At 35.7% G+C, this 26,125-nt stretch overlaps 1 protein-coding gene across 9 annotated transcripts in view; it reads left to right on the top strand.

Annotated features, from left to right (window-relative positions):
• EPC1 (enhancer of polycomb homolog 1) overlaps positions 1 to 16,794 on the top strand; it is a 72,102-nt gene extending 55,308 nt beyond the window's left edge. For 8 of the 9 annotated variants that reach the window (XM_058179500.1, XM_058179503.1, XM_058179504.1 and 5 more), the window contains 4 exons: positions 10,639 to 10,757; positions 13,784 to 13,925; positions 14,058 to 14,418; positions 15,724 to 16,794. In XM_058179500.1, coding sequence (XP_058035483.1) covers positions 10,639 to 10,757; positions 13,784 to 13,925; positions 14,058 to 14,418; positions 15,724 to 15,796 — 695 coding nt within the window. In that variant the 3' untranslated portion in view covers positions 15,797 to 16,794. Of the gene's footprint in view, positions 1 to 10,638; positions 10,758 to 13,783; positions 13,926 to 14,057; positions 14,419 to 14,839; positions 15,095 to 15,723 lie in introns of all 9 variants that reach the window. The other variant, XR_009154771.1, reaches the window with a different exon arrangement.
• Positions 16,795 to 26,125: the final 9,331 nt, after the last annotated feature.

Here is a 26,125-nt window from a genome sequence, read left to right as displayed (position 1 = left end):
GCCCACCCAGTCATCTGACCACCAAGCCACGCCCACCAATTAAGCCACACCCACAGAACCGGTAGAGAAAATTTTTAGATTTCACCCCTAAGTCAAGCTATTCTCCAAAGCACCTGAGGGTAGAAAAAGAAGCAATGGGTGGAAACTAATCAAGGAGAGAAGCAACTTAGAACTAAGGAGAAATTTCCTGACAGTTAGAACAATTAATCCGTGGATCAACTTGCCTGTAGAAGTTGTGAATGCTCCAACACTGGAAATATTTAAGAAAATGTTGGATAACCATTTGCATGAAATGGTGTAGGGCAGGGGTAGTCAACCTTTTTATACCTACCGCCCACTTTTGTACCTCTGTTAGTAGTAAAAATTTTCTAACCACCCACCAGTTCCACAATAATGCACCGTGTATCATTGTATGCACATGCCTCTCGAGCATCGTGGATTGGGTTTTGGGGGGGAGCGCTGGCTACTGGCTCTGCTTGTCTGTTACAGCTGGGTGGTGTGGGGGGAGATGCGCGAGCTATTCTGGGACGAAGCTCTTTTGTTTGCAGTCACACTATAGCGCCATTTAGTATCACTTATGAACTAAATTTATGTGTGGGGAATACAAATAGTATATTTTCAGAAATTTAAAATGTCACGGGAAATTTTATGAAAATCTAATGAAAATGTTTTTAAAGAATGCTATGAAATTTTTTTAAAAAGTCAATTAAATTAAAAAAAAAGGAAAGTGCTTGAGTATCGGACAAAACCCCTACCGCCCACCATGAAGGCTAGAACACCCACTAGTGGGTGATAGGGACCAGGTTGACTACCACTGGTGTAGGGTTTCCTGCCTGGGCAGGGGGTTGGACTAGAAGACCTCCAAGGTCCAGCTCTGTTATTATTATTTATTTTTTCCATATTTTTCCTTAGTTGCTGATGTTTATGCTGCATGATTAAATGCCATGCTAAAATTAAAAATTGATATAGTAGATTTGGTCCAGATTTAATTTGGACTTTAATTATAGCTAAATTGTAATTATAGCTGTATTGAATCTATTTTGTTTTTAAATTTTTAGTAGAATTTTATAGAGCTTGTTCCTTACATTTCTTATTTATTTTTGTTCTATTTATATTTTTCAGTTTTGACACTATATAATTTGCTATTAGGAATGCAAAATAAGGAATTGATTTGAAACGTTCAAAACATCACTACTTAAAATCCAAAATTTAGTGATATACACAATCGTGAAGAGTCCTGCTGGTTTAAAGGACCAACTTATGAGTTATATTTAATAGGACAAAAAGTTTAGAGATCACCACTGAAATCTCTGCAGCCTGTAGCCTCTTGGGCAGTGTATTTACATCTACATCCCATCTTAAGGAAATGGTACAAATAAAAAAGTTTTTTTGTTTTTGAGAAGCCATTAATATGTTGAAAAGAAGCAATTCTATCCTGATTTCTTGTAAAAGGATCTTGGTTGTTTTTTTTTAAAAAAGTCTTATATACATGATGTCTAAAAATGAGCAGGAATATTATTTTAAGACTACAGTAAGGGAGGGTTTTTTTGAGGGGGGAGTTCAGAATTATATTTCTAAACTGTAAATGTTGATGAGTCAGGCAACCTGGGATATGGCTAAGAAGGATATGACTTTTTGATTAAAGCACATTGCTATAGAATTCTGGAAGGAGTTACTAAGATTTGTGTTGATTAAATAAGGTAATTTGCAAATGTAAATCTTGAGAGTGTAATGTTTCAGTTGTGGTCATCATCTTTTGTTACCTTCTGTAATTGATTTTTAAACCCTTTTTAAATTATGTTGGAATGGTTCTGTAGCAATGGATATTCATTTCTTAAATAAAAGACAGGGAAATCATCTCTGACATGGATGAATAAAAAAAATGTATATAATAATGGCCGTAACAATTTTATTAAGACTTTTGATCATTTCAATTTGTCTAATCATTTTGTTTACTATAATTGCTGTTTATGACTTGAATAATGGATCAAGTCTGTGTAAGACTCAAAGCTTATTTTTATATCTAATTTCATCAGTCTGTTTGAATTACATAATAGATTCCAAACAGAAGTATCAGAATATTGGAATAGTATTTCATTTGATACCAAAATCAGTTAGAACTCTTGGCCCACCAAAGAAAACACATTTGTCTTGCCTTGTTTTGGCAAATGTTCAGTATAGCTGCCTGTCCTGCTCTAATGAGTTTGCCTGCTGCTGTACTGTATTTTTCTTGCACCTGCAATAAGTAGCTTGCATAACTAGGAAAAGTTAAAAACTATAACTAAAGAAAAATTAGAATTTAACGGTAAACTCTGAAATAATTTAAAATATATTCTACAATTTTCATAAGCCTGGTTCATGGGCTTATTGTTTAACATTGTTCAATAAGGTTTTTAGATGTTACAATTTAATCATAATTCGAGGCTTCCAACTTACGTAGTCTTCCCCATCTTCCCATTTTTACAATTCAATTTCATATTTGTCATTATTCAGAAAAGCTAGAATTTGCACTTGTGAATATGGGAAATTGTGTTAATTTTCCAACTTAAATTGAAAACAAGTTATAAAATACTAGCTTGTAGTGAACTACATTCATTTGTGGCAGTAAACTGCTATTTATTCAATGAAAAATGTCACAGGAAGAATCTGTGTTTTTGTAATCATGCCATTGTGGATCAGGTCTTTCTTAATGTAACTCATGCTTACTCATCGTTTTGTCATATTACTGCCGTTTGCTTTACCTGGGATTGCCCTTGAGGACTACTAGGAAACTAGCTAGTCCATAATCTTGTGATGTGGTTATGGGCACACACCCATTTATTAATTCATTTATGAAAATATATATGGCCGCCCAACTCACTCAGAGTGACTCTAGGCTGCTTATAAACCTCTTATAACACTGCTGCTCCTTAATCTGCAAGTCACCAAATGAGCTTCAATGGATAGATGGAAAATATTTTCCACATATTGTTAATTCTCTTAATCATTTTGTTAAACTGTAAAAACATCAGATTATTAATATTTTCTCAGGTTTTGTAATATTTAAATTATAAATCATACAGAAAGAAAGCTAACAAAATAATCAGATTTTTAAAACTCTTTAAAAAGTCAAGATGTTTTGCCAGCATATTCTTCAGGGCAGTTTTCATATGATTATTTGCTGTTTTCCTCAATAAAATCTGCACAGATAATGTGTGTTTACCTAAGCCCTGTCTAGTTTAGTACCAAGGCAATGTTTCAAATTAAACAAAATTCAATGGGTTGCCTGAAACATTTCTTTAAAAAAGATTTCAAGCTCAAAAAAGAATATGTCATATTTGGAACAAAGCTGTTTTAACGTCAGGGCACTTTCAAAATATTGGAAATAGCTTGATATACAGTTAGTCTTGAACTTATGACAGTTTGCTTAGTGACTGCTCAAAGTTACAGCGTCACTAAAAAGTGACTTATGACTGTTTTTCACACTTACAAACATTGCAACATTCCTGTGGTTACGTAATCAAAATTTGGATACTTGCCAACTGGCTTATAGTTACAATGGCTGCAGTGTCTCAGGATCATGTGTTTACCTTTTGCTGTACTGTATTTTCTTGCACCTGCAATAAGTAGCTTGCATAACTAGGAAAAGTTAAAAACTATAACTAAAGAAAAATTAGAATTTAACGGTAAACTCTGAAATAATTTAAAATATATTCTACAATTTTCATAAGCCTGGTTCATGGGCTTATTGTTTAACATTGTTCAATAAGGTTTTTAGATGTTACAATTTAATCATAATTCGAGGCTTCCAACTTACGTAGTCTTCCCCATCTTCCCATTTTTACAATTCAATTTCATATTTGTCATTATTCAGAAAAGCTAGAATTTGCACTTGTGAATATGGGAAATTGTGTTAATTTTCCAACTTAAATTGAAAACAAGTTATAAAATACTAGCTTGTAGTGAACTACATTCATTTGTGGCAGTAAACTGCTATTTATTCAATGAAAAATGTCACAGGAAGAATCTGTGTTTTTGTAATCATGCCATTGTGGATCAGGTCTTTCTTAATGTAACTCATGCTTACTCATCGTTTTGTCATATTACTGCCGTTTGCTTTACCTGGGATTGCCCTTGAGGACTACTAGGAAACTAGCTAGTCCATAATCTTGTGATGTGGTTATGGGCACACACCCATTTATTAATTCATTTATGAAAATATATATGGCCGCCCAACTCACTCAGAGTGACTCTAGGCTGCTTATAAACCTCTTATAACACTGCTGCTCCTTAATCTGCAAGTCACCAAATGAGCTTCAATGGATAGATGGAAAATATTTTCCACATATTGTTAATTCTCTTAATCATTTTGTTAAACTGTAAAAACATCAGATTATTAATATTTTCTCAGGTTTTGTAATATTTAAATTATAAATCATACAGAAAGAAAGCTAACAAAATAATCAGATTTTAAAACTCTTTAAAAAGTCAAGATGTTTTGCCAGCATATTCTTCAGGGCAGTTTTCATATGATTATTTGCTGTTTTCCTCAATAAAATCTGCACAGATAATGTGTGTTTACCTAAGCCCTGTCTAGTTTAGTACCAAGGCAATGTTTCAAATTAAACAAAATTCAATGGGTTGCCTGAAACATTTCTTTAAAAAAGATTTCAAGCTCAAAAAAGAATATGTCATATTTGGAACAAAGCTGTTTTAACGTCAGGGCACTTTCAAAATATTGGAAATAGCTTGATATACAGTTAGTCTTGAACTTATGACAGTTTGCTTAGTGACTGCTCAAAGTTACAGCGTCACTAAAAAGTGACTTATGACTGTTTTTCACACTTACAAACATTGCAACATTCCTGTGGTTACGTAATCAAAATTTGGATACTTGCCAACTGGCTTATAGTTACAATGGCTGCAGTGTCTCAGGATCATGTGTTTACCTTTTGCGACCTGACTAGCAATGTCAATGGAGAAGCCAAATTCATTTTACAACCATGTTACTAACTTAACTGCAGTAATTCACTTAACTACTATGGCGAGCAAAATCATAAAATGGGGCAAAACTCATTGAACAACTATCTTGCTTAGCAGCGGAAATGTTAGACTCAATTGTAGTTGAAAATTCAAGACTATTGAACATATTTTAAAATTCAAAACAAACATTGTGCATCACAAGTCTGAAAAATAAACACTTTGTTGAGGACAAATTTCATGTATGATAATTTGATTCAAATTGTAATATATTGAGATTAAAATATGTAGGTCGAAGGTGGTTTTAATTGAAAACCTTTTATGAAAGGTATATCAGTAATAGCTGAGAAATAAAATAGACCATAGGAAGAAAATTATTAGAATATGTTCCTAGAGTCATCAGTTTGAGATGGGTGACTATACAAATTGAATTAATTAATACAAGTTAAAACTACCATAATCAACTAATTGTGCACATTGCAATAGGGCCTCTGTGCACTGATCATTTCAGTTTGCATACTTCCAATCGTTAAAGCATATATGCAGAGATGAGCATGACTGAGTAAACCCAAGTATCCCTAATTTGTTTTAGAATCAAGCCTTTAAAAACTATTTTTAAATTCAGACATATATATTTAGGGGAAGAAATTCAAACAAAATTTATATATGTGGTTTTACATGGAACAAACAAAACCCTACATATGCTATTGTTTTTTGTTGGGGGGGAAATACCAAGTTTGTGTGTTCCATGTAATTTTGGCTTGCATGTCTCAAACCACCGTTTCATTTGCACATGAAAAATCATTTTTAAAAGTTTTCAATAGCAATTCAATATAGAATGGAACCCACTTGTTTAAAAAGGAAAAAATTCTAAGCATTCCTAAAGAACTCTGTGATAACCAGTATGGTTATTCTGTTACTTGCATTTTATTGAGATCTATACAAGCTATGAAATCAGATAAAGAAAGGCTACCAATGGGAACAGTGATGTGAAATACGACACAAGAATTTTTTATTTGGAAATTAATTTATATTAGGTTTTGTTCAATAATAGTAATACCACTTAGATTTACATACCACTTCACAATGCTCTATAGCCTCTCTAAGCAGTTTGCAAAATCGGCATATTGCCCCCAACAATCTGGCTCCTCATTTTACCAACCTCGGAAGGAGGATGGCTTGTGTCAACCTTGATCCTGGTGAGATTTGGAACTGCCAAACTGCTTGCAGTCAGCAGAAGTAGCCTATAATACTGCATTCTAACTACTGCATCACTACACTTTATTTATGCTGTAGCTACAAACATTTTCTTACGTATACATTGTTCAGTGGAATGGAATTAATAATGGAATTAATATTAATATCTAATTATTATTCTGACTACATTTTCTTTCACCACTGTATCCTTAACAATATTTTTATATATTACTTATTTTCATTTCATATTCCAAAAGTCAATACCACAAACAGTTATATTGGCATATATTGGTTTGTTATACAATATATAAAATTGACTTTGCAGCACTACATTTTTCTCGTAAGCATAATAAGCACAAATGGACTCAATTTAAATAGATGAACATTAAGGCTACATCCAGGGAAATCTTTTTAAATCTTAAACGTTTTTGCTGCAGTTTAAAGCCTAAAAGCCATCATACCTTGATATTTGGGGTGAGAGAAAGAAAATAAAACTCACAAACTCTGACATTTTTCTACACTGGAACACACTGAGACCTCTAGATAGGCAAAAGTTTTATGAAGGTTATTTTGGGATTGTAGTTATGAAAGTTACATTAATCAAAAGTGTATGGTGCACCAACAATTCTTTCTCAACCATCTCTTTTACTTCATTTTATGTGTACAGAACAAAATTATACATAAGTAATCTGTTTTTAAAACTTGGCATGTATCTGTCTTGTGCATGGAATTAAAAAGTAGACATGAGTTTTAATTTTCTGTCAGGAAGTTTAAATAATACGTGATGAAGTAAAGTGTCAACAAAACAAATTAAATTAAATTTGGAAAACTTGCTATTTTGTTCTAGAAACAAAGTTTATAATGTATTGTTCTGTCTAAATTGACTTTAAAAGTTGGCATTAGGGAGATTTTCATTAAGATGCAATGAAACAAAAATTGCAATGAAATTTCTTTATTTTTAGAACTCTCCATAGAGAATAAACAGTATAATATAGTCTTTTTTTTTTTTGCAAAAAAGTTTTTTATTTTTTATAAACATAATAATAAAAAGAAAATCATTGAGAACAGGTTATCAGTCAGGTACATCCTTAAACATATTTCAAATTTCACCCCCCATTGTATTCTATACAATATATTTTCTTCTCCTTCTTAAAATTGATTGTTATTTGCACATATCTAATAAAAAATTCTATTCCATCCCATTCTGAGATCAATGTTTAAATAAAGTCTAGTCCCCATATTTTTAATTTCCCAAAACTTCATTAATAATTCTTCTGTTAGCTTCTTGAATTTCACAAATCTAAACATATTTCTATATTGCTTTTAATCAGAGGTCAGACCATCTAAAAACCCTTTCTTAAAGTTACCCTGCAATCACATAGACATTTCCATCTTACTTAGGAATAGTCCTGAAATCACAAAGACTATTCCCTCTTGTCATCTTCCTCTGCCTCTAAATAACAAATGCTTAAAAAGTTTCCATATAATCAATTCTCAATAAAAAATAATAAAAAAAATTAAAAGGGGTAAGCACTTCTTGTTTCTTCTAATAATTTCCCTCATTGTATTCAACTGTTCCCTTGGAAGTTTTATCACTAATCATTTTAGTTCCCAAAGCAAAATAAAATAAAATAAAATGCACAACTCTATTCTTCAACATAAATTCTTTAACACTCATTTCCCTCTTTCCCCATTTTATTCTGTAATCCTTTCCTCCATTCCCCAAAACATCATTAGTAATTATTCTATAATTGTCACTTGTATTCTTGCATGGATGATAAAATTCTCTGTTTAATTCCTTAATATAAATCTGAGAGCAGTCATTCAGGATCCTTTCTTAAAGCTGTTGTGCGATCACACCAACATATCCATCTTCATGGGAATAGTCCTGAAATCACAAAGACTATTCGATTCTTGCATTCTTCCTCTGCCTCTAGAAATCACTCTTTAATACAGTTGCAAACCACGAATAACTAAGTAGCCATTTTAGGTGACAATTAAGTTTCTTCTTATTAGATATTTTAGATCGTGAAAGTCAATTTTCTAGTCCAAATTCTTTTCTTAAATGCATCTTAAAATCACACTAAAGTTATCTTAGACTCCCAAAGACAATTTCTTTCTTTCATTTTTCCTCTGTCTTTAAGTATCTTTTTTGAATTACAGTCACAATTAACACAGTATCTATTATATTTCTGTGATGATAAACCACACTTTACCTTTGTCTCCGCTTGTTCTTTTTCCAAGTCTTATCCCATTTTAATAATTTCTTTAAATTTCTTCTAATCCCAAATTACAGAGGATAGAGGGATTTGAGGTATTCCTTTAAAGTCAATATAACATTCCCTTTAACTCCTTTTTTAAAATTTCTTTTGTATCTTAAATAGTCCATCAAAACTTCCAGGGATCTCAAAACAATTGCTTAATTAAAAGATGCTTGTTTTCCTTTCTTATTTAATTAGGCTCTTGATTTCCGTTCCAAGCCCTCTCTTTTCAGAGTTTGGGTATTTCTTTAAATTGATTTTTCTGTTTTATCTTTCCATTACATTTAGCCGCTAATTCAATGTTTCTTCAAGGCTTGTGCCAATTTTAAAATAAAGTTTCTTCGTGAGCTGGTGACAACTCACCCGACTTCAATAATCTGTTCTGAAATTGTGCTTCATCCTCCTGCCCAATCTTGTGGCCGTGCCGACTTTGTAGCAGCTGATGGCGGCTGCATTTCCTTCCCGCTGGCTCAGGGGAAAAAGACCGGAGCTGCAGGGAGTTTGCAATCTCCCCGTTCGCTCCGGCGGCTCCCCCATTCTTCACTGCCCCTACGGGGCATCTATAGTCCAAAACGGACCCCTATATCAGGGGGGATTTCGGCGCACACCCTGGAGCTGTCGGGGTGTGCGACTGTCTCGTTTGCAACATTGGCCATGCCCCCCATAATATAACCGAAGTGCCGTCGAAGTGCTGTCCCGGTGCCTGGAAGCCGTACGGGTCTGGATGGGGAGAAACAGACTCAGGCTCAATCCATCCAAGACGGAGTGGCTGTGGATGCTGGCACCCCGGTACAGTCAGCTGCAACCACGGCTGACTGTTGGGGGCGAGTCATTGGCCCCCACAGAAAGGGTGGGCAACTTGGGCGTTCTCCTGTATGGACGGCTGTCGTTTGAAGACCAGTTGGCGGCCGTCTCCAGGAGAGCTTTTTACCAGGTTCGCCTAGTTCGCCAGCTGCGCCCCTTCCTTGACCGGGATGCCTTATGCACGGTCACTCACACTCTTGTCACTTCTCGTCTGGATTATTGCAATGCTCTCTACATGGGGCTACCCCTGAAGTGCACTCGGAGGCTTCAGTTAGTCCAGAATGCAGCTGCGCGGGTGATTGAGGGAGCCACACGTTGCTCCCAGGTAACACTGCTCCTGCGCAGTCTGCACTGGCCACCTGTGGTCTTTCGGGTGCACTTCAAGGTGTTGGTTACCACCTTTAAAGCGCTCCATGGCTTAGGGCCCAGGTACTTACGGGACCGCCTGCTGTTACCTTATGCCTCCCACCGACCCGTACGCTCACACAGAGAGGGTCTTCTTAGGGTGCCGTCCGCAAAGCAATGTTGGCTGGCGGCCCCCAGGGGAAGGGCCTTCTCTGTTGGAGCACCTACCCTCTGGAACGAACTTCCCCCTGGTTTGCGTCAATTACCTGACCTTCGGACCTTTCGCCGTGAATTGAAAAGGTACTTGTTTATCCAAGCGGGACTGGCTTAATTTTTTTAAATTTTTTAAATTTTTTGAATTTTAATAATTTTAATTGGGGTATTTTATTTATGGGTCAAATTTGATGGTTTTAATTTTCGGCCATTTATAGAATAGGTTATTTTAACTGTGGTTTTAATTTGTATATTGTACTGTTTTAATCTGGCTGTACACCGCCCTGAGTCCTTCGGGAGAAGGGCGGTATAAAAATCTAAAAAAAAATAAAATAAAATAAAATAAAATAAATAAAATAAAATAAAATAAAATAAAAAATTAATTAATTAATTAATTAATTAATCTTTCTTCATTCTCCTGTAAATCAGAATAATCAACTCCATTCTTATTGACTGGATTTTTTCCCCCCAGGTGGGTTAATTGAGGGAAATTGAATTATTACAATGTCACAATTTATATTCTGATACTCATGGTTACATATACATACATAAATTCTCAGTTGAATATCAGTATTATTAAAATTTAGGAACAAGGAGCACAATTTAGCTGATGTGAGTATCAGAAATTCTGCTACTATGATGATCAGAATATGGCAATTTGTGTTCTATTAACAGCAATTCAAATGCTTAATCCTGCATGATTTACAACCAACCTTTATTTCGGAAGTGCAGTTAGTATGAGATCCCACTAGAGCTGGAGTACTAAATAAATGTGCAATTTTTAGAATTTAAACGAGGGGATGCACATATTAGGTCTACATATTTTGATACAGTATTCTCTCATTTTTTATTTGTTCAGCATTTACAGCCGAACAATACCAGCATCATCAACAACAACTGGCACTAATGCAGAAGCAGCAGCTTGCACAAATTCATCAACAGCAAGCAAATAGTAATTCTTCTGCGAACGCTTCACAGGTGAGGGAATTGCCTATATTATGATTTATCCTCATTTTTTCCACCAGGGGTCATCTCTAATTCTCAATTGTTGCCATAACATCTTGCAACTAACCAACAGAAAAATGACTCGCTTGAATCTTCATCTTAGCTATACGCTAGTGTTTAGAAGTGATGCTACAGGTGAGTATAGATGGCACTACTGCTGTCCCTTGTAACAGAAAAAGAGGTGATTCAGCATTGTAAATATGCAGCAGAGGAAAACAAGAATTATCTGGTTGATGTCAACAACATCACAATATTGAGTGCATATTCCAAAGGAACAGAACTTGCATTACTGCTGGCCAGTCTTGATGAATACCACTGTCCATATATTCTAAAGAATTCTGGATAACTCACTAATTTACATTGTATACACTTGCTTTCCCATCTACCCTCCAATAAATTTACAGATCAATTCCTATTTAATGTTGTGTGTCCAATCGCACTTGGCCAATAAAAATTCTATTCTATTCTATTCTATTCTATTCTATTCTATTCTATTCTATTCTATTCTATTCTATTCTATTCTATTTAAAACAAAAATGGCTTTACTTCCCATCTACATTCTCACTTTATTTTGTCTATAGCAGCTTGGCCATGTAGAAAAAAATCTCAGCTGTTCTTATGAGAGGTACTGTAGTTCAAAAGGTGGTTAAGCCACTTTTGAATGACTTGAAGCCAGGAAGCAGGAGTTATCCTATAATCCAAAGAACCAAACATCTCCCCACACACATCTCTGTGAGAGAGGGAGAGAGAAATACTAGTTTCACTACAAATACATCATAGCTGAACTAGAAAGTAGCTGATCTTGGTTGCCATCATGAAATCGTACAATGCCACAATTTATTCTGGAGTGATGCAAATAATCTGAACTATCTTAAGAACTGCAGAAAAAACAATTGCTACCAAACTGCCTTCCATTGAGGACCTGTACACTGCACGAGTCAAAAAGAGAGCTGTGAAAATATTTACAGACCCCTCATATCCTGGACATAAACTGTTTCAATTCCTACCCTCAGAGTGATGCTATAGAGCACTGCACACCAGAACAACTAGACACAAGAACATTTTCTTCCCAAACGTCATCACTCTCCTGAACAAATAATTCCCTCAACACTGTCAAACTATTTACTAAATCTGCACTATTATTAATCTCATCATTCCCATCACCCATCTCGTTCCACTTATGACTGTATGACTGTAACTTTGTTGCTTTTATCCTTATGATTTATATTGATATTGATTGTTTCCTGATTGCTTATTTGTAGCCTATAACTATCATTAAGTGTTGTACGTATTGTACCTTGATGAAGGTATCTTTTCTTTTATGTACACTGAGAGCATATGCACCAAGACAAATTCCTTGTGTGTCCAATCACACTTGGCCAATAAAAATTCTATTCTATTCTATTCTATTCTATTCTATTCTATTCTATTCTATTCTATTCTATTCTATTCTATTCTATTTAAAACAAAAATGGCTTTACTTCCCATCTACATTCTCACTTTATTTTGTCTATAGCAGCTTGGCCATGTAGAAAAAAATCTCAGCTGTTCTTATGAGAGGTACTGTAGTTCAAAAGGTGGTTAAGCCACTTTTGAATGACTTGAAGCCAGGAAGCAGGAGTTATCCTATAATCCAAAGAACCAAACATCTCCCCACACACATCTCTGTGAGAGGGGAGAGAGAAATACTAGTTTCACTACAAATACATCATAGCTGAACTAGAAAGTAGCTGATCTTGGTTGCCATCATGAAATCGTACAATGCCACAATTTATTCTGGAGTGATGCAAATAATCTGAACTATCTTAAGAACTGCAGAAAAAACAATTGCTACCAAACTGCCTTCCATTGAGGACCTGTACACTGCACGAGTCAAAAAGAGAGCTGTGAAAATATTTACAGACCCCTCATATCCTGGACATAAACTGTTTCAATTCCTACCCTCAGAGTGATGCTATAGAGCACTGCACACCAGAACAACTAGACACAAGAACATTTTCTTCCCAAACGTCATCACTCTCCTGAACAAATAATTCCCTCAACACTGTCAAACTATTTACTAAATCTGCACTATTATTAATCTCATCATTCCCATCACCCATCTCGTTCCACTTATGACTGTATGACTGTAACTTTGTTGCTTTTATCCTTATGATTTATATTGATATTGATTGTTTCCTGATTGCTTATTTGTAGCCTATAACTATCATTAAGTGTTGTACGTATTGTACCTTGATGAAGGTATCTTTTCTTTTATGTACACTGAGAGCATATGCACCAAGACAAATTCCTTGTGTGTCCAATCACACTTGGCCAATAAAAAATTCTATACTATTCTATTTGAATAGCATCATATATTTTAAACTCTTCAGTGTTTTCAGAAAATAAAGCTTTTTATCTCTCATTAGTAATTAACTAACTAAGGGTTAGGGCAGCTAATCACAATATTTGGCTGAATTTCTTGATTTATACAAGTGTTTGAAAAATAAAAGATGCTATAATTTAAAATTCCAGTGAAAAGAACCTTTTTATTTAGTCAGAAAATGCCAATAATTAAATTTATGATTGTGTATATACTTACCCATGCTAATAATCAGTGTTTGCTTGGAAAAAAATGAAATTGGGTTTTTAAGCAGATCTTTAGTACATACCTTTGTGGCTGTTACCTCTTAGGATTCTGAACTGTTTCTCCCATACATACGATACTATATATCAGAGTGTCAAGCCCATGGGCCGGATGCATCACGCACTAGCCATGCCCATGGCTAGTTTAGTGAAGGGGGGGGAGTCCTAATACGTCACTTGACACTGCCATGACAACGTGAGTTTGGAACACCTGCTATATAATATACTGTAGAGTAGTTTTGAATTTTAAAAAAATTTCATACTTACTCTTAACAGACATTGGTGAGTTTTCCATTCTCTATTGTTGGGCTCAGCGGTATATTATTGTGGTTTGTGGTAATTGCTTGATGTTCTTTTTTTTTTCTCTTTAAAAGGGTTTTAATTCCAAGACATTGGATTCTGTCAGTGCTCAGTTTGCTGCTTCAGCCTTGGTTACATCAGAACAGCTCATGGGTTTCAAAATGAAGGATGATGTGGTGCTTGGAATTGGAGTGAATGGCATCCTTCAAGCCTCAGGTAAGAAATGGTAATGATTGTAGTGTCAGAAAATATAATTGTGGGTGGGTGGGGGAAGTGTGAGAGAAGAGAGTGAGTTAAATCAATAACTTATTATTTTCATTGGGTTGACATTTTTTTCTTATTTCACAGGAGTATATAAGGGCTTACACTTCAGTAATACTACGCCTACAGCACTTGTACATACAAGCTCATCAACAGCAGGTTCAGCCTTGTTACAGCCTTCAAATATAACACAAACTTCAAGTTCCCACAGTGCACTGAGTCACCAAGTAACTGCTGCCAATTCTGCAACAACTCAGGTTCTGTTTGGGAACAACATTAGATTAACTGTACCCTCATCTGTTGGCACTGCAAACTCTATTAATACGCTCAATGCACGGCACATACCTAGGACTCTAAGTGCTGTTCCATCATCTGCCTTAAAGCTGGCTGCAGCAAACTGTCAGGTGCCCAAGGTGCCAGCCTCATCCTCTGCGGACACAATACCAAGGTAAATACTTTGTCATGTTGAATTCTTCAGGTTGAAAAAGAAGACTTTTATGGATATCTAAGCAAAGTAGTATCAGTAGAATACTGATTTCTGCATTAATTTCTGGTCTCTAATTTCTGCATTAAAATCTTAGTGAAAATGGAAGGTCTATAATTAGAAATATTGAATAATTTGTGATAAGTTTGTATCAAAAGTGGAACAAACTACTTTTGTAAAATTTGATTTTCAAAAGAAAAAGGGCCTTTTTGGTGCTGGTGAACAATAAACACTAGGAAAGTCTAATTAATTCACAGCTTCCTAATTTTCATTGATTTCATTTAGTAAAATTTGAACCTACTAATTATTTATTGTAAGGATTATAAATATCTCATTTTTATGTTCTTATTCTCTTTTGTTTTTTATTTTTCTATTTTTGTTGTAGATTTGGGTACCACAAGAATATTAATACCTCCAACTTGGAAATGTGTATATAGTAATACTTGCAACGTTAAGGTTGATGTGTTCAAGCTCTGAAAATAATAATGCATGAGGTCAAATTACCACCTATCGGCCCCCCTCCCAATCTTTTTTTATTTTCAACATTAAAACCAGTGCTGTAATCATTAACCTGTTGGAATACCTCCAAAGAGGACATCCTTGCCCATGGGATTTTTGTCGGACCAAACTACATCACATGGTATTTGTTTTGCAGAAAAATGAGAACGGGGGTGCTGTGGATACTACCTTCAGCTCCTGAACTAAAGGCGGGATATAAATAAGTCAAATGATTAAATAATAGGATAGGATATTATCTAGAAATTCTGGGGCTGTAGACAGGAACTCAAATGAAAAAACCCAGATTTCTCCATTGATTTCTTCAAGAGACCTTCAAGATTCACTCAAAGAATCCTACATTTGTCTTTTGGTCGATTTTATTGATTTTGTCATTATTGCCCCATTGGGAGGTTGGAGGGGATGTCATTGGATTAATTTACTTATACTGAGTCCTAGCTGCATTAAATCTGCAGGTAGTGGACTTTTCTTAGAGATGTTTAGGAATAAGTTTAATCGACCATCTAAAAAAATTAATTGATTATTAAATATTTTAGATTAGTAGTACCTCAGTTTGAAGTGTAACAGGTTTATTTTTGTGTTTCCAGAAATATAAGACAACACAGATTTGAAATTGGAAAGAAATAGATTATTACACTACATTGAAGTTCCAAAGATGGAAAATAAGCACTTTTACCATGTTTTTAAGTGTGGCTTTTTCCAGTTTAGGTACTCAACCAATGTATTTGTATTCTCTCTGCTTTTATTTTTCAGGGAAAACCATGAAACAGAAAAGTCAGCACTGAACAATATAGCAGACAATACAGTAGCAATGGAGGTGACGTAGTTTCTGTAGTAACGAAACTTCAGTCTTCGGGAACTTGTTTAGGTGCTATGCATCAGTAGCAATTTGAATGCAAGGGATGATGGAATGCAGCATATTGTATTTCCATGGCAGCTGTGAGGACTTGACAGCAATGCACATCTCTCATGCTTTGGTTTTTCTATTCTTATTGTTAATAGGAAAAAAATCAATACCTGTAAATTAAGACGACAGCAATTATCTGTACAGTACTGCATATTTGTAATACCCTTGTATATATGTTACTTGAATACAGAACCGTTCATTTGTGATGCTTTGCACTTGGGACGGGGGGAGGGAGAATTGCAACAAAGTAAGAGTGTAAGAAGTGAGATTGTATAAAGATGAAGTGTCATGACATCATGTGCATGGTGCGGAACCTGCTGTTTTATCTATTTATTGTGCTGTGTTTACAGTTTTTGTACACTGTACCTTCATTGGTTCCTGTGCTGTAGTAAATGTGTTAGGTAGCTGTGGACTCCTTAGTATTTTGTAAATGGTATTAACATAACTTGGTTCCCTTTCTGGGTCCTTGAGTTTTTTGTGTATCATGTGAAAAATGGTGACATACATACAGAATTTTTTTAAAAGGCATCAGTTTAAAAATGGGGAATGTGCTACGCAATATGATCTTCCTGTTTTGAAATCACAAGGCAAGTAACAAACTAAAAATGAAGTCTCATGGATTCTATTCAACCGACTAGCTCACAAGCATGTGTGCAGTTTCTGGTACTTAAAGCACTAAAGTTATGTTGCTGCTCTTCATGTAGCCCCTTCTGTTGTCCCATTTTCTTATGCACCAAATTAGTGGTGTCAAATCAAGTATGCAAATGGAGTCCTTACAACTGGAGTTTTATGTTGTCTTGCCATTCTTTTAATCACAAATTATATTTTTTTATTGTGTAATTGTTATTAAAGACTTCATTCTTGTTCTTTTTGAAAAAAAAAAAGCTAAAAGGGAAAAGAATGCAGTAATTGCTGTACGTGTCTCATCATTCCAATTTCTGAAAACAGCCAGCTTTCCTTCCCTCATCCCCACCTTCCTTTTCTTTCAATATTCTCCAAAAGGCTGAAAGACCAGAACCAGAACTCTCGGGTGCCTTTCTTTGGAAATATTTGCTTTCTCTTCTGTGAAGAGAATGGTTCTTAGGACTCTACTACTAGTGCTTTGTTAGTACCAGTCTGAATGCCCATTCTGATGGCGTACATTATCCTTAAGGTTTTTAATCCCACCTGGAATTGTGATTAGAACTCTCACAAAATAAACCCAGGGCATTACATGTTGACTGAGAACGTGTGTAGTGTGTTATACTAATTTCATTTTATGAATTAATTTATTCTGAGAGAATGTGACCCAAACAGCTGAGCATGCTTGTTTTAAATTAAAATATTTTAAAAGTAATGCAGTAAATGAATTAATGTGGCTCACTGATCAATGGCTTCCACGGTCCATAGAGACAGTTGGAGAGTTGTTGAACAAATCAAAATGGGGCAAAGAACTGGTCTGCTTTGGTCCTAAGACTTCGCTTCGAAGTGGAGTGAAACATTGGGTGAATCGTTCCTGGTACAAGAAGCCGAAGCAGAAAGATGTGTGTATTGCTTTTGCAAAAAATTCCAGAATCTTTCAAATTCATGTTTACAAAATCATAAAAATAAAATTACAGATTATTGCAGACAAAAATATCTTAGATGGATTATGGTTGCCATAAAAAATAAGTTTTCATTGAACAATTATTGGGACAAAATAATGGAAATCTGATAAATATATTGTCAAGCTTTTCAGGCAGAATACATAGCAATCCTTTACATTATTAATTTTGGCAAGTTGCTTTTATCTCCCTAGTAATTATATCTGAGAATACAGAAGTAAATTATAATTTGGAGGAGTCCTGAAGGAAAGCAATTTTCCTAGAATTGGAGGGATTCTACAATTATTGACTCTAGAAACTCCAGCATTTTTAAAAGAGAGAATATCCCCATCATCTGACTAAGAAAGCAAGAGTGTATTGAGTTCTAGGCCCACCTTACTATGAAAGCAAGGTAGGTGACTTTGGGTCAGTCACTCTTGGCCCAATTTACCCCATGGGGTGGTTGTGGGAAAAATAGGAGGAAGATACATTGGATATGCTCCCAGTCATGAGTTATCTGCAAAAATAATAAAGGCAGGATAAAAATAAATAAAAGTAAAATCAATGAATTTGTATTGGCATTTGAAAGAACATGATTCAATATATACTGGCTGCCTTTCCCCCCCCCCCCCATTAAAAGTACTAATGAGTCTCTAAACATGACATTTTGGTGTCTTTCCCTTACCAACTGTAGCAAAGAAACCTAAAAGAGGATAAAATAATGAAATAGTTTTTAGGACTCTTCAGCAGCTGGAAGAAGACACAATCGTTTTAATTTCATTCACAGATACTTGAAGATTTTTTAAAAAAATCACCTAAATGGTGAATATTGTCAAATCTGAGAAACTACAGAATTACCTTTTACTGTGACCACAATTTTTGTGTTGCAGTTATTTTTATTTCATAAGTTGATGTTTCTTTTGCACAGTATTTTTTCCTTAGTACAATGCAAATCTACAAAATGACACATTCTTAGCAGAACTGGAAAACAAAGTTGTAAAATAATAATTATCTTTAAAATAATTATAATCTTTCTTATCTAATTAATGTGTAAAGTGAAACATTAATAGTCAAGCAACTGATAATGACCTCATATCACAAGCATAATTCAACCATTTGGGTTTTCAAGTAGTTCGTAATACTTGGGGTGGGGGGAAACTGTGCAAAGTGGCTGCTTGAAGCAATTATTGGACTTGAACTATTAAAAGTTTTGTTTAGCATTATACTTCTTGGCACATGAGTTTTCCTAGTGGGTATGATAGCTGAATCTCTGGTTCTTTGTGTAACTAAAATTGCCAGTTTCCAAAACCTGGAAGTACCTTAATAGCTTTTAGCACACTAGTCTAAGCAACACAACTGCTGTAGTTAAAAAAATGAAAACCAATTAATAAATATTCTTGCTTTGATCTCCTCCCAAGGAGAGGGAGTGTTACACTCCTGGCCTGCAGGCCTTATGTGTCACATGCTGGCCATGCCCACATGTCATGTGACATTCCATGATGATGTGAGTTTGACACCCCTGATTTACATCATCATGGTGTATTTAGTGTTTCTTTTTGAATATAGACATTCCTGGTAAATAAACTAAGTTGTGGTTCAAAGATGATCAAGTACAATGGATGTTTTTTCCTAATAAGCACAAACTGGCAGAATGTATGCAGAATCCTGATCAATCCTGATTTTAAGACTTCTGCACTTTTAATCATTATATAAAGTGGTACATTAGATTTGTCTTTTTTGCTCTTTCCTGACTAGCCCTTTGATTTCTGCAGGAAGTTATCATCATCAAAGGTGACACACAGTATTTGTTTACCAACACCTGGCAACTATTCTCAAAATGTTCCGTAGTTTTTGTTCCGTAGTTTTCAGAGGCAGTGTAAGAATGGGGTGCGTTCTTCCATAGAAGTCACACAGAACAAGGCACATTTTACATTCAGGAACTGAAGGAAAAGTTCAGCTGTAAAGGACAAATGGCTGTGGAAGAAGCTGGGTCCTAAAGGAAATCGGACAGAAACAAAAAGATTCCCAAGGACCTTGCTTCTGTCACAGCCAGCTGTTTGTTGCATGTGTTGTTCTCTGGTTGCTTTTTCTTCCGAGGTGAACTTTTTCTTCAACTTCTCAAAACTGAAGCAAGCTGCAAAAACATTTTCTTTGTTTACTTCCTTCCTTTTCTCTGTTCTTCAGCCTGGCAGTCACTCATCAAGGTAAATAACTTAGATTTTAGATAAATAACTTAGATAAATTTAGCAAATTAAGTGTTTGAAAGGGATCAAGATCAAGACAGACTTGAGAACAAATTTGTCCCTCCCAGCTTTTGTTTTGTTCTATTGAAGAAGAAAGAATTTTTGGAGGGTAAGCAATGGAAAGGTTTGGAGAAGCTGCCATCTTTGCATCCAGTTGGTTGGTTTCCCCAAATCCAGCAGGAGCCAGAAGTAATTTGCAGAGCAAGCTACCACCTTTCCATGCAGGTTTTAGGCTTCCCTAAAACCAGGGGTGTCAAACTCAGGCAGCACCACATGACATTGGATTCCCCCCCCCTTGCTAAACCAAGTATGGCCATGGCCAGCATGTGGGCCATGGGCCGGGAATTTGATAGCTCTGCCTAAAACCCAGCAAGAGCTAGGAGACATTTGCAGTGTCCTGACAGCCAGATGATTAGGACAGAAAGCTCTATTTCTGCAAGGAATTGTCAGAGTACCGAAAATAGTGGCTGCTTCCAGGAGGCATGGGGAGTAGATCCAAGCACTGCTGGTTCCCAGCAAAGTGGGATGGGAATAGAGAGATGGTGCTGTAACACCCGCGTTCCAGGGGTAAAATGTTCCTGGTTTGGACCGGATTGCCCGATCCGGTAGCGATGGCGGTGGGTGGTTTGGAGAACCAGTAGCAAAAATCCCTACCCCCACTCCCATGCCCAGCTGAGCCATGCGATCATCAGAGGGTTTTGGGTTTTTTTACTTTTAAAAGCATTTTTTCTTTGGCAGAACCAATGCTTTTAAAAGTGAAAAAGCCTCTGATGATCACACAGCTCAGCTGGGATTGTCAGAGGAGCCTTTTAAAAGCATTTTTTTCTACAACCTCTTCAGCCGAAGAGGTTGTAGAAAAAATGCTTTTAAAAGTAAAAAAAAAAAGTTGGCCACGCCCACCCAGTCACATTATTCCCACCACCAAGCCATGGCCACAGAACCTGTAGTAACAAATTTTACATTTCACCCCTGCCCTGTGATGCAGAGATGGTACAGCCACTTTGAAATGGGGTTGTGTGTATTGTGGGGGGGAAGGTTTCTGTTGTAACTTTGGCCATTAAGTGACAGGTATCTTAAGGACTACCTGTAATCAATCTTACCTTAAATATATATTCTGTAATTTCTCTAAAAAAATTAGAGAAATCAAAAAAAGATAATGACAACAGCCACAGATGGACATGAGACATTTAAAATCAACAAGGAGAAAACTGAATTAGTTCAATAATTTATCTTCGTTGGATCTAAAATTGTTCATGACGGCAGTTCTACTCCTGAAATCAAATGGAGGATAACCTTAGGGCTGCACTGCAATGGTTAACATAAATAAGATCTTCAAAAGCAGAGATATTAATAATATAAATACAAAAAGCAGGTTAATTAGAGCAATAGTCTTTGCTATAATGATGAATAGGTATGAGAATTGGACACTAAAAATAGCTGACTGAAGAAGAAGTGACATCTTTGAACTATATTACTGGTGTAAATTACTGCGTACACCAGTGATGACGAACATGTGGACATGTCATGTGTGCATGCACGCTTGTTGGGGGGATGCTCTAGAAAAGCCAAACTTCCTGGTTCTAGTGTGCATGAGCACTTGATGATCATCTGGCCAGCGTGCATGTGCTAGCCAGTTTTTGGAACTGCCGCATGCGCAAAGGAATCGCGCTTCAGAGAAGGTGAACTTCAGCTGACAATCAGCTGGCCAGTGAGCATATGCACACCAGCTTTCAGCACTGCTGCACGGACGAAGGACAGCTGGGAAGGCATGGCAAGGCTAAGGCTAAGATGCCGGGCGACATGACACATGCCACTTTGTGCACGTGCAGGTTTGCCATCATGGGCATATACCATGGACAGCCAGAGCAACTAATAGGTTTAAATTGTATAAAACCAGACATATCACTGGACACTAAATTCAGACTACGTCTTGATTTACTTTGTCCATGTTATGTGTAGAAATTCATTAGAGAAGGCAATGATGCTAGAAATTAGTGGTGGGTTGCTCCCGGTTCTGTCAGGTTCTTGCGAACTGGTAGTAAAAGCAGCAGGAGGCTCCGCCCACCCATCCAGACATCATAATGGACAATCTGCACATGCGCAGAAGCTTCGCCCATTTCAAACCAGTAGTAAAGATAAGTAGAATCAACCCCTTCTAGGAGTGGTTAGTGGACAAAGAAGAAGGCACAAACAAACAGCATTGTGGGCTCCAGTGACGTCACCCTCCTGTTGGGTGCTCTAACAGAGCACTCCGTGTTAGAAGATTGTAAAAGTCAGTGAAACAGAAAATAAATCACTGTTCACTGAGCTTAGCATAATCTCTGGGTGAAAGAGGTTATCAGAATTGTGGAAGAGTGGCAGGTCTGACAGGGGGTTTGCTCTCAAGAGCGAATTTTCCTGGATTTATGACCCCACCGAATTCCACTCCTTCCAACTTCAGCACGCCCCTGTTTTTATCAGGGAAAAGGAGAGGAATGTCGCTTCTGCTCTAGAGGACTTATTAAATTGATTGATATTCCAAGCAGACGGGAATTTCACAAGCGTTCGAACTTTGATGCAGAATCAGCACGGCAAGTACCGACTCCCTTTTTGAAACTTGAAACCTTTCTTTGTCTTTGATTAATTGACTTTTAAAATGGCGTCTAATAGTGAAAGTAAAAATTTTTTAGTACGATGAAGCAGCGTTACTTGTGGATTGTTACAAACGGAGTTTTTTTATACTGAAAGGAGGGAAGGAGAGTTATTAAGTTTGAATTCCTGATTCTTTTGAAGACAGAATGGCAGCTAAACCTTTAAAGCCTTCTGGAAGAAGGGGATCTGAACCAAGTCTTGAGGAAATATTGAAAGAACAATTAAAACTTTCTGAAGATAGGCAAAAAGAGATGATGGAGAATTTTAATGCAAAAATAAGAGAAGATATTCTTATGGCAGTTCAAGGACTGAGTAAAAAAATTGAAGGATTGGAAGTGGAAATGCAACAGATCTCTCAGTCAAATAAGCATTTAGAAGATGAAATGAAAGGTGTTCAGAAAAAAGTGGATCAAAATGAAGATCAGGTTGTGATATTACAATATAAACTTATGGAAGGAGCTCTTAGAATTCGTGGTATGCAAGAAGAGCGTGGAGAAGACTTAAGAAAAATTATATCAGAAGCATTGGCTGAATTTATTGAAGTGGACCTCCAAGAGGTAGCTTACCAAATTGATAAAATATATAGAGTTAATTCCTGGATTGCAAGACAGAGAAAGCTTCCTCGGGACATTGTGGTTTATTTTGTGAAAAGGACTATGAGAAATCAGATTCTGCAAGTTTCATATCATATGACTTTAAAATTCGGAGAACAGGAGTTGAAGGTGTTGAAAGAGATTCCTTCAAAGATGTTAAGAGACAGGAAGGAATTTGCTTTTTTTACACAAGAACTTAAAAAACATCAGATTCAATTCAGATGGGAGGTGCCAGTTGGACTGACACTATTCTATCAAGGAAGGAGATATAGAATTGACACTGTTTTAAAGGCAAAGGATTTTCTTTCTACAGTTTTGAAAGTCGAAATAGAAGTGATAGAAAAACTTCAAGAGACTCAAGAAGGCGTGGTGACCCAAGAGCCTTTATTGCTGCCAGTATTAGAGGAACCACAAGAGCAAAGGGTGACAAGAGGAGCCCTTAAGCGTAAAGAAGAGCAACAGTCTCAAAGTAAAAGTCAGGATCCCATTATGGAAGCTGTGGGAGGAGCTAGACGGAAGATACCGGAGGAGGAGCTTCCGTTGTCTGCTTCAAAGCTTCAGGAGGCCAGTAATGGCAAATAGAATCTTGTCATGGAATGTTAATGGCTTGAATTCAGCTCAGAAAAGAAGGAAAATATTTCACTACTTGAAACAATTTAAAAATGATGTGATTTGTTTGCAAGAGACACATATAAAATTATCAGACCAAAAATATTTAATTAATTCAAAATTGGGTAACCATTTTGTTGCATCAGCTTTGGAAAAGAAGCATGGAATTGTTGTATATATCAGGAAGGATATACCAGCTAAGCTTAATTGAGGCAGATATTCAAGGAAGATTTATTGCTATTGACCTGGTGATAGATGCAAAGAAGACTTTGTTGATAGGTATTTATGCACCTAATCAGCAACAAGAAAAGTTTTACAAAATGTTACATGAGAGGTTGACCCTCTGGGATTATAGTTCGTTTATTTTATTAGGAGACTGGAATGGAGTAATTGATACAAGAAGGGATAAGAGAACCTCCTCCAAGAAGATACCTATACATGCAAAATTACCAAAATCCTTTTTTGAAATGATGGAAGACTTTGAGTTTAGAGATATATGGAGGTTACGGAATCCAGATGAGAGAGATTTTACTTTTTTCTGATAGGCATCAATCTTTTCACGCATTGATTTTATTTTAATTTCTAATGACTTGCTTTCTAGGGTGAAGAAAACGAAGATATTGCGAGGTGTATAACTGACCATAGCCCAGTATGGATGGAATTATTACAAGGGAAAAAAGGTGGTAGAACATGGAGGTTGAATGAAAATCTGTTTAGATATGAGGATAATGTAACTTATTGTAAGAAACAGTTAAAAGAATTTTTTGATTTTAATATGTACAAAGGGACACCTATAGGAACTGTGTGGGAAGCGAGCAAAGCGTTTATTAGAGGATATTGATTTACTTGGACAACAGGCAAAGGAATAATAAACAAAGGCAGCGAGATATTTGGAAGAAGAAATTCAAGGAAGCAACAGTTATTAATTCAAAACCCACAAGATCATAAACTTAAAGAGGCTATAAAAATATTACAGAGTCAATTTAATATGTTAATGGCAGACCAGGTGGCAACGAATATACAATATGCTAAACATAATACCTTTTGTAATGCAAATAAACCTGGGAGATGGTTGGCATATAATTTAAGGAAGAAACAGAAAGCACGTGTCATACAAAAAATAGAATATAAAGGTAAAGAGATATACCAACAGGATAAAATTAAAAGGCATTCTCAGAATTTTATACTGCACTATATGCAAAAGACAAAATATTGGATAGGGACATTTATGATTATTTGAAAGATTATAAGGTGAATATTCTAACATTAGAACAGAGGAGGAGCTGAACCGGCCGATAGCTACTGGAGAAATAGTGGAGGCAATTAAACAATTAAAATGGGAAAACCCTGGTACAGATGGTCTTACAGCAACTTATTATAAAAAACACAGGATGAAATATTAGGCCCACTTAAAGAATTATTTAATCAGATACAATTAGGGTGGGAATACCCCGTCATGGAAAACATCTTTTATTTCACTGATACCAAAGAGGAGCAAGACTGCTCTAAACCTGGTAACTATAGGCCGATTTCACTTTTAAATAATGATTATAAGATTTTTGTAAAAATAATAGCAAATAGATTAATGTTAGTTTTACAACAAAGAATTCATACTGATCAATCTGGTTTTATAAAAGGGAGGCAGATGAGGAATAATGTTAGACAGATTATTAATATATTGGAATATTTGGAAAAGAAGAATACTTCAGCGGCACTTATTTTTTTGGATGCAGAGAAAGCCTTTGATCGATTGCATTGGGATTTTTTATTTAAATTAATAGAGAAAATGCAATTTGGAGACTGTTTTATTAGAATAATTAAAGCGATTTATGGAGAGCAAACAGCACAGATTATAGTAAATGGTAGTTTGACAGAAGTTATTAAGATTGCGAAAGGAACAAGACAGGGATGTCCCTTATCACCATTATTGTTTGTTTTGACTCTGGAACCATTATTAGATAAAATACGAGAATTAATGAAAATAGAGGAATTAAGATTAGACAATATGAGTACAAAGTTAGAGCTTTTGCAGATGATGTAGTGGTTACGTTAATGAATCCTATAAATTCAAGTAGATTTTTGTTGGAAGTAATTGATAAATATGGAAAGGTATCAGGATTTAAAATAAATCAGAATAAAACAAAAGTGATAATTAAAAATATGTCTATACAACAGAAACAAAAACTAGAGGAAATGACAGGATTTGAGGTAGTAAAAAAGGTTAAATATTTAGGGGTCTATATTAGCTCATCGAACAAGAAACTTTATAAGAATAATTATGACTTGCTATGGCAAAAAGTTCAGAATGATATGAGTGGCTGGAAGAAATTGCAGTTATCCCTATTGGGAAGGATTGCGGCTATTAAAATGAATGTGTTACCTAGATTTTGTTTCTGTTCCAGATGATACCTATAATTAAAAAGGATAAAAATTTGGAAGATTGGCAGAGTGGGATTAATAAATTTATATGGCAGGGTAAAAAGGCGAGGTTAAAATGAAAATAATACAGGATTCACGGGAAAGAGGTGGTTTAAGAATGCCTAACTTTAAACTATATTATGAAGCAGTAACCCTTTCAGTAATAAGTGACTGGTTTAACTTAACAGAGGA

Source organism: Ahaetulla prasina, chromosome 4 (assembly GCF_028640845.1).
Source record: "Ahaetulla prasina isolate Xishuangbanna chromosome 4, ASM2864084v1, whole genome shotgun sequence".
In the NCBI taxonomy this organism is placed as follows: Eukaryota; Metazoa; Chordata; class Lepidosauria; order Squamata; family Colubridae; genus Ahaetulla; species Ahaetulla prasina.
The sequence above is the reverse complement of the archived record's forward strand: the minus strand, read 5'-3'. Positions and strand labels throughout refer to the sequence as shown.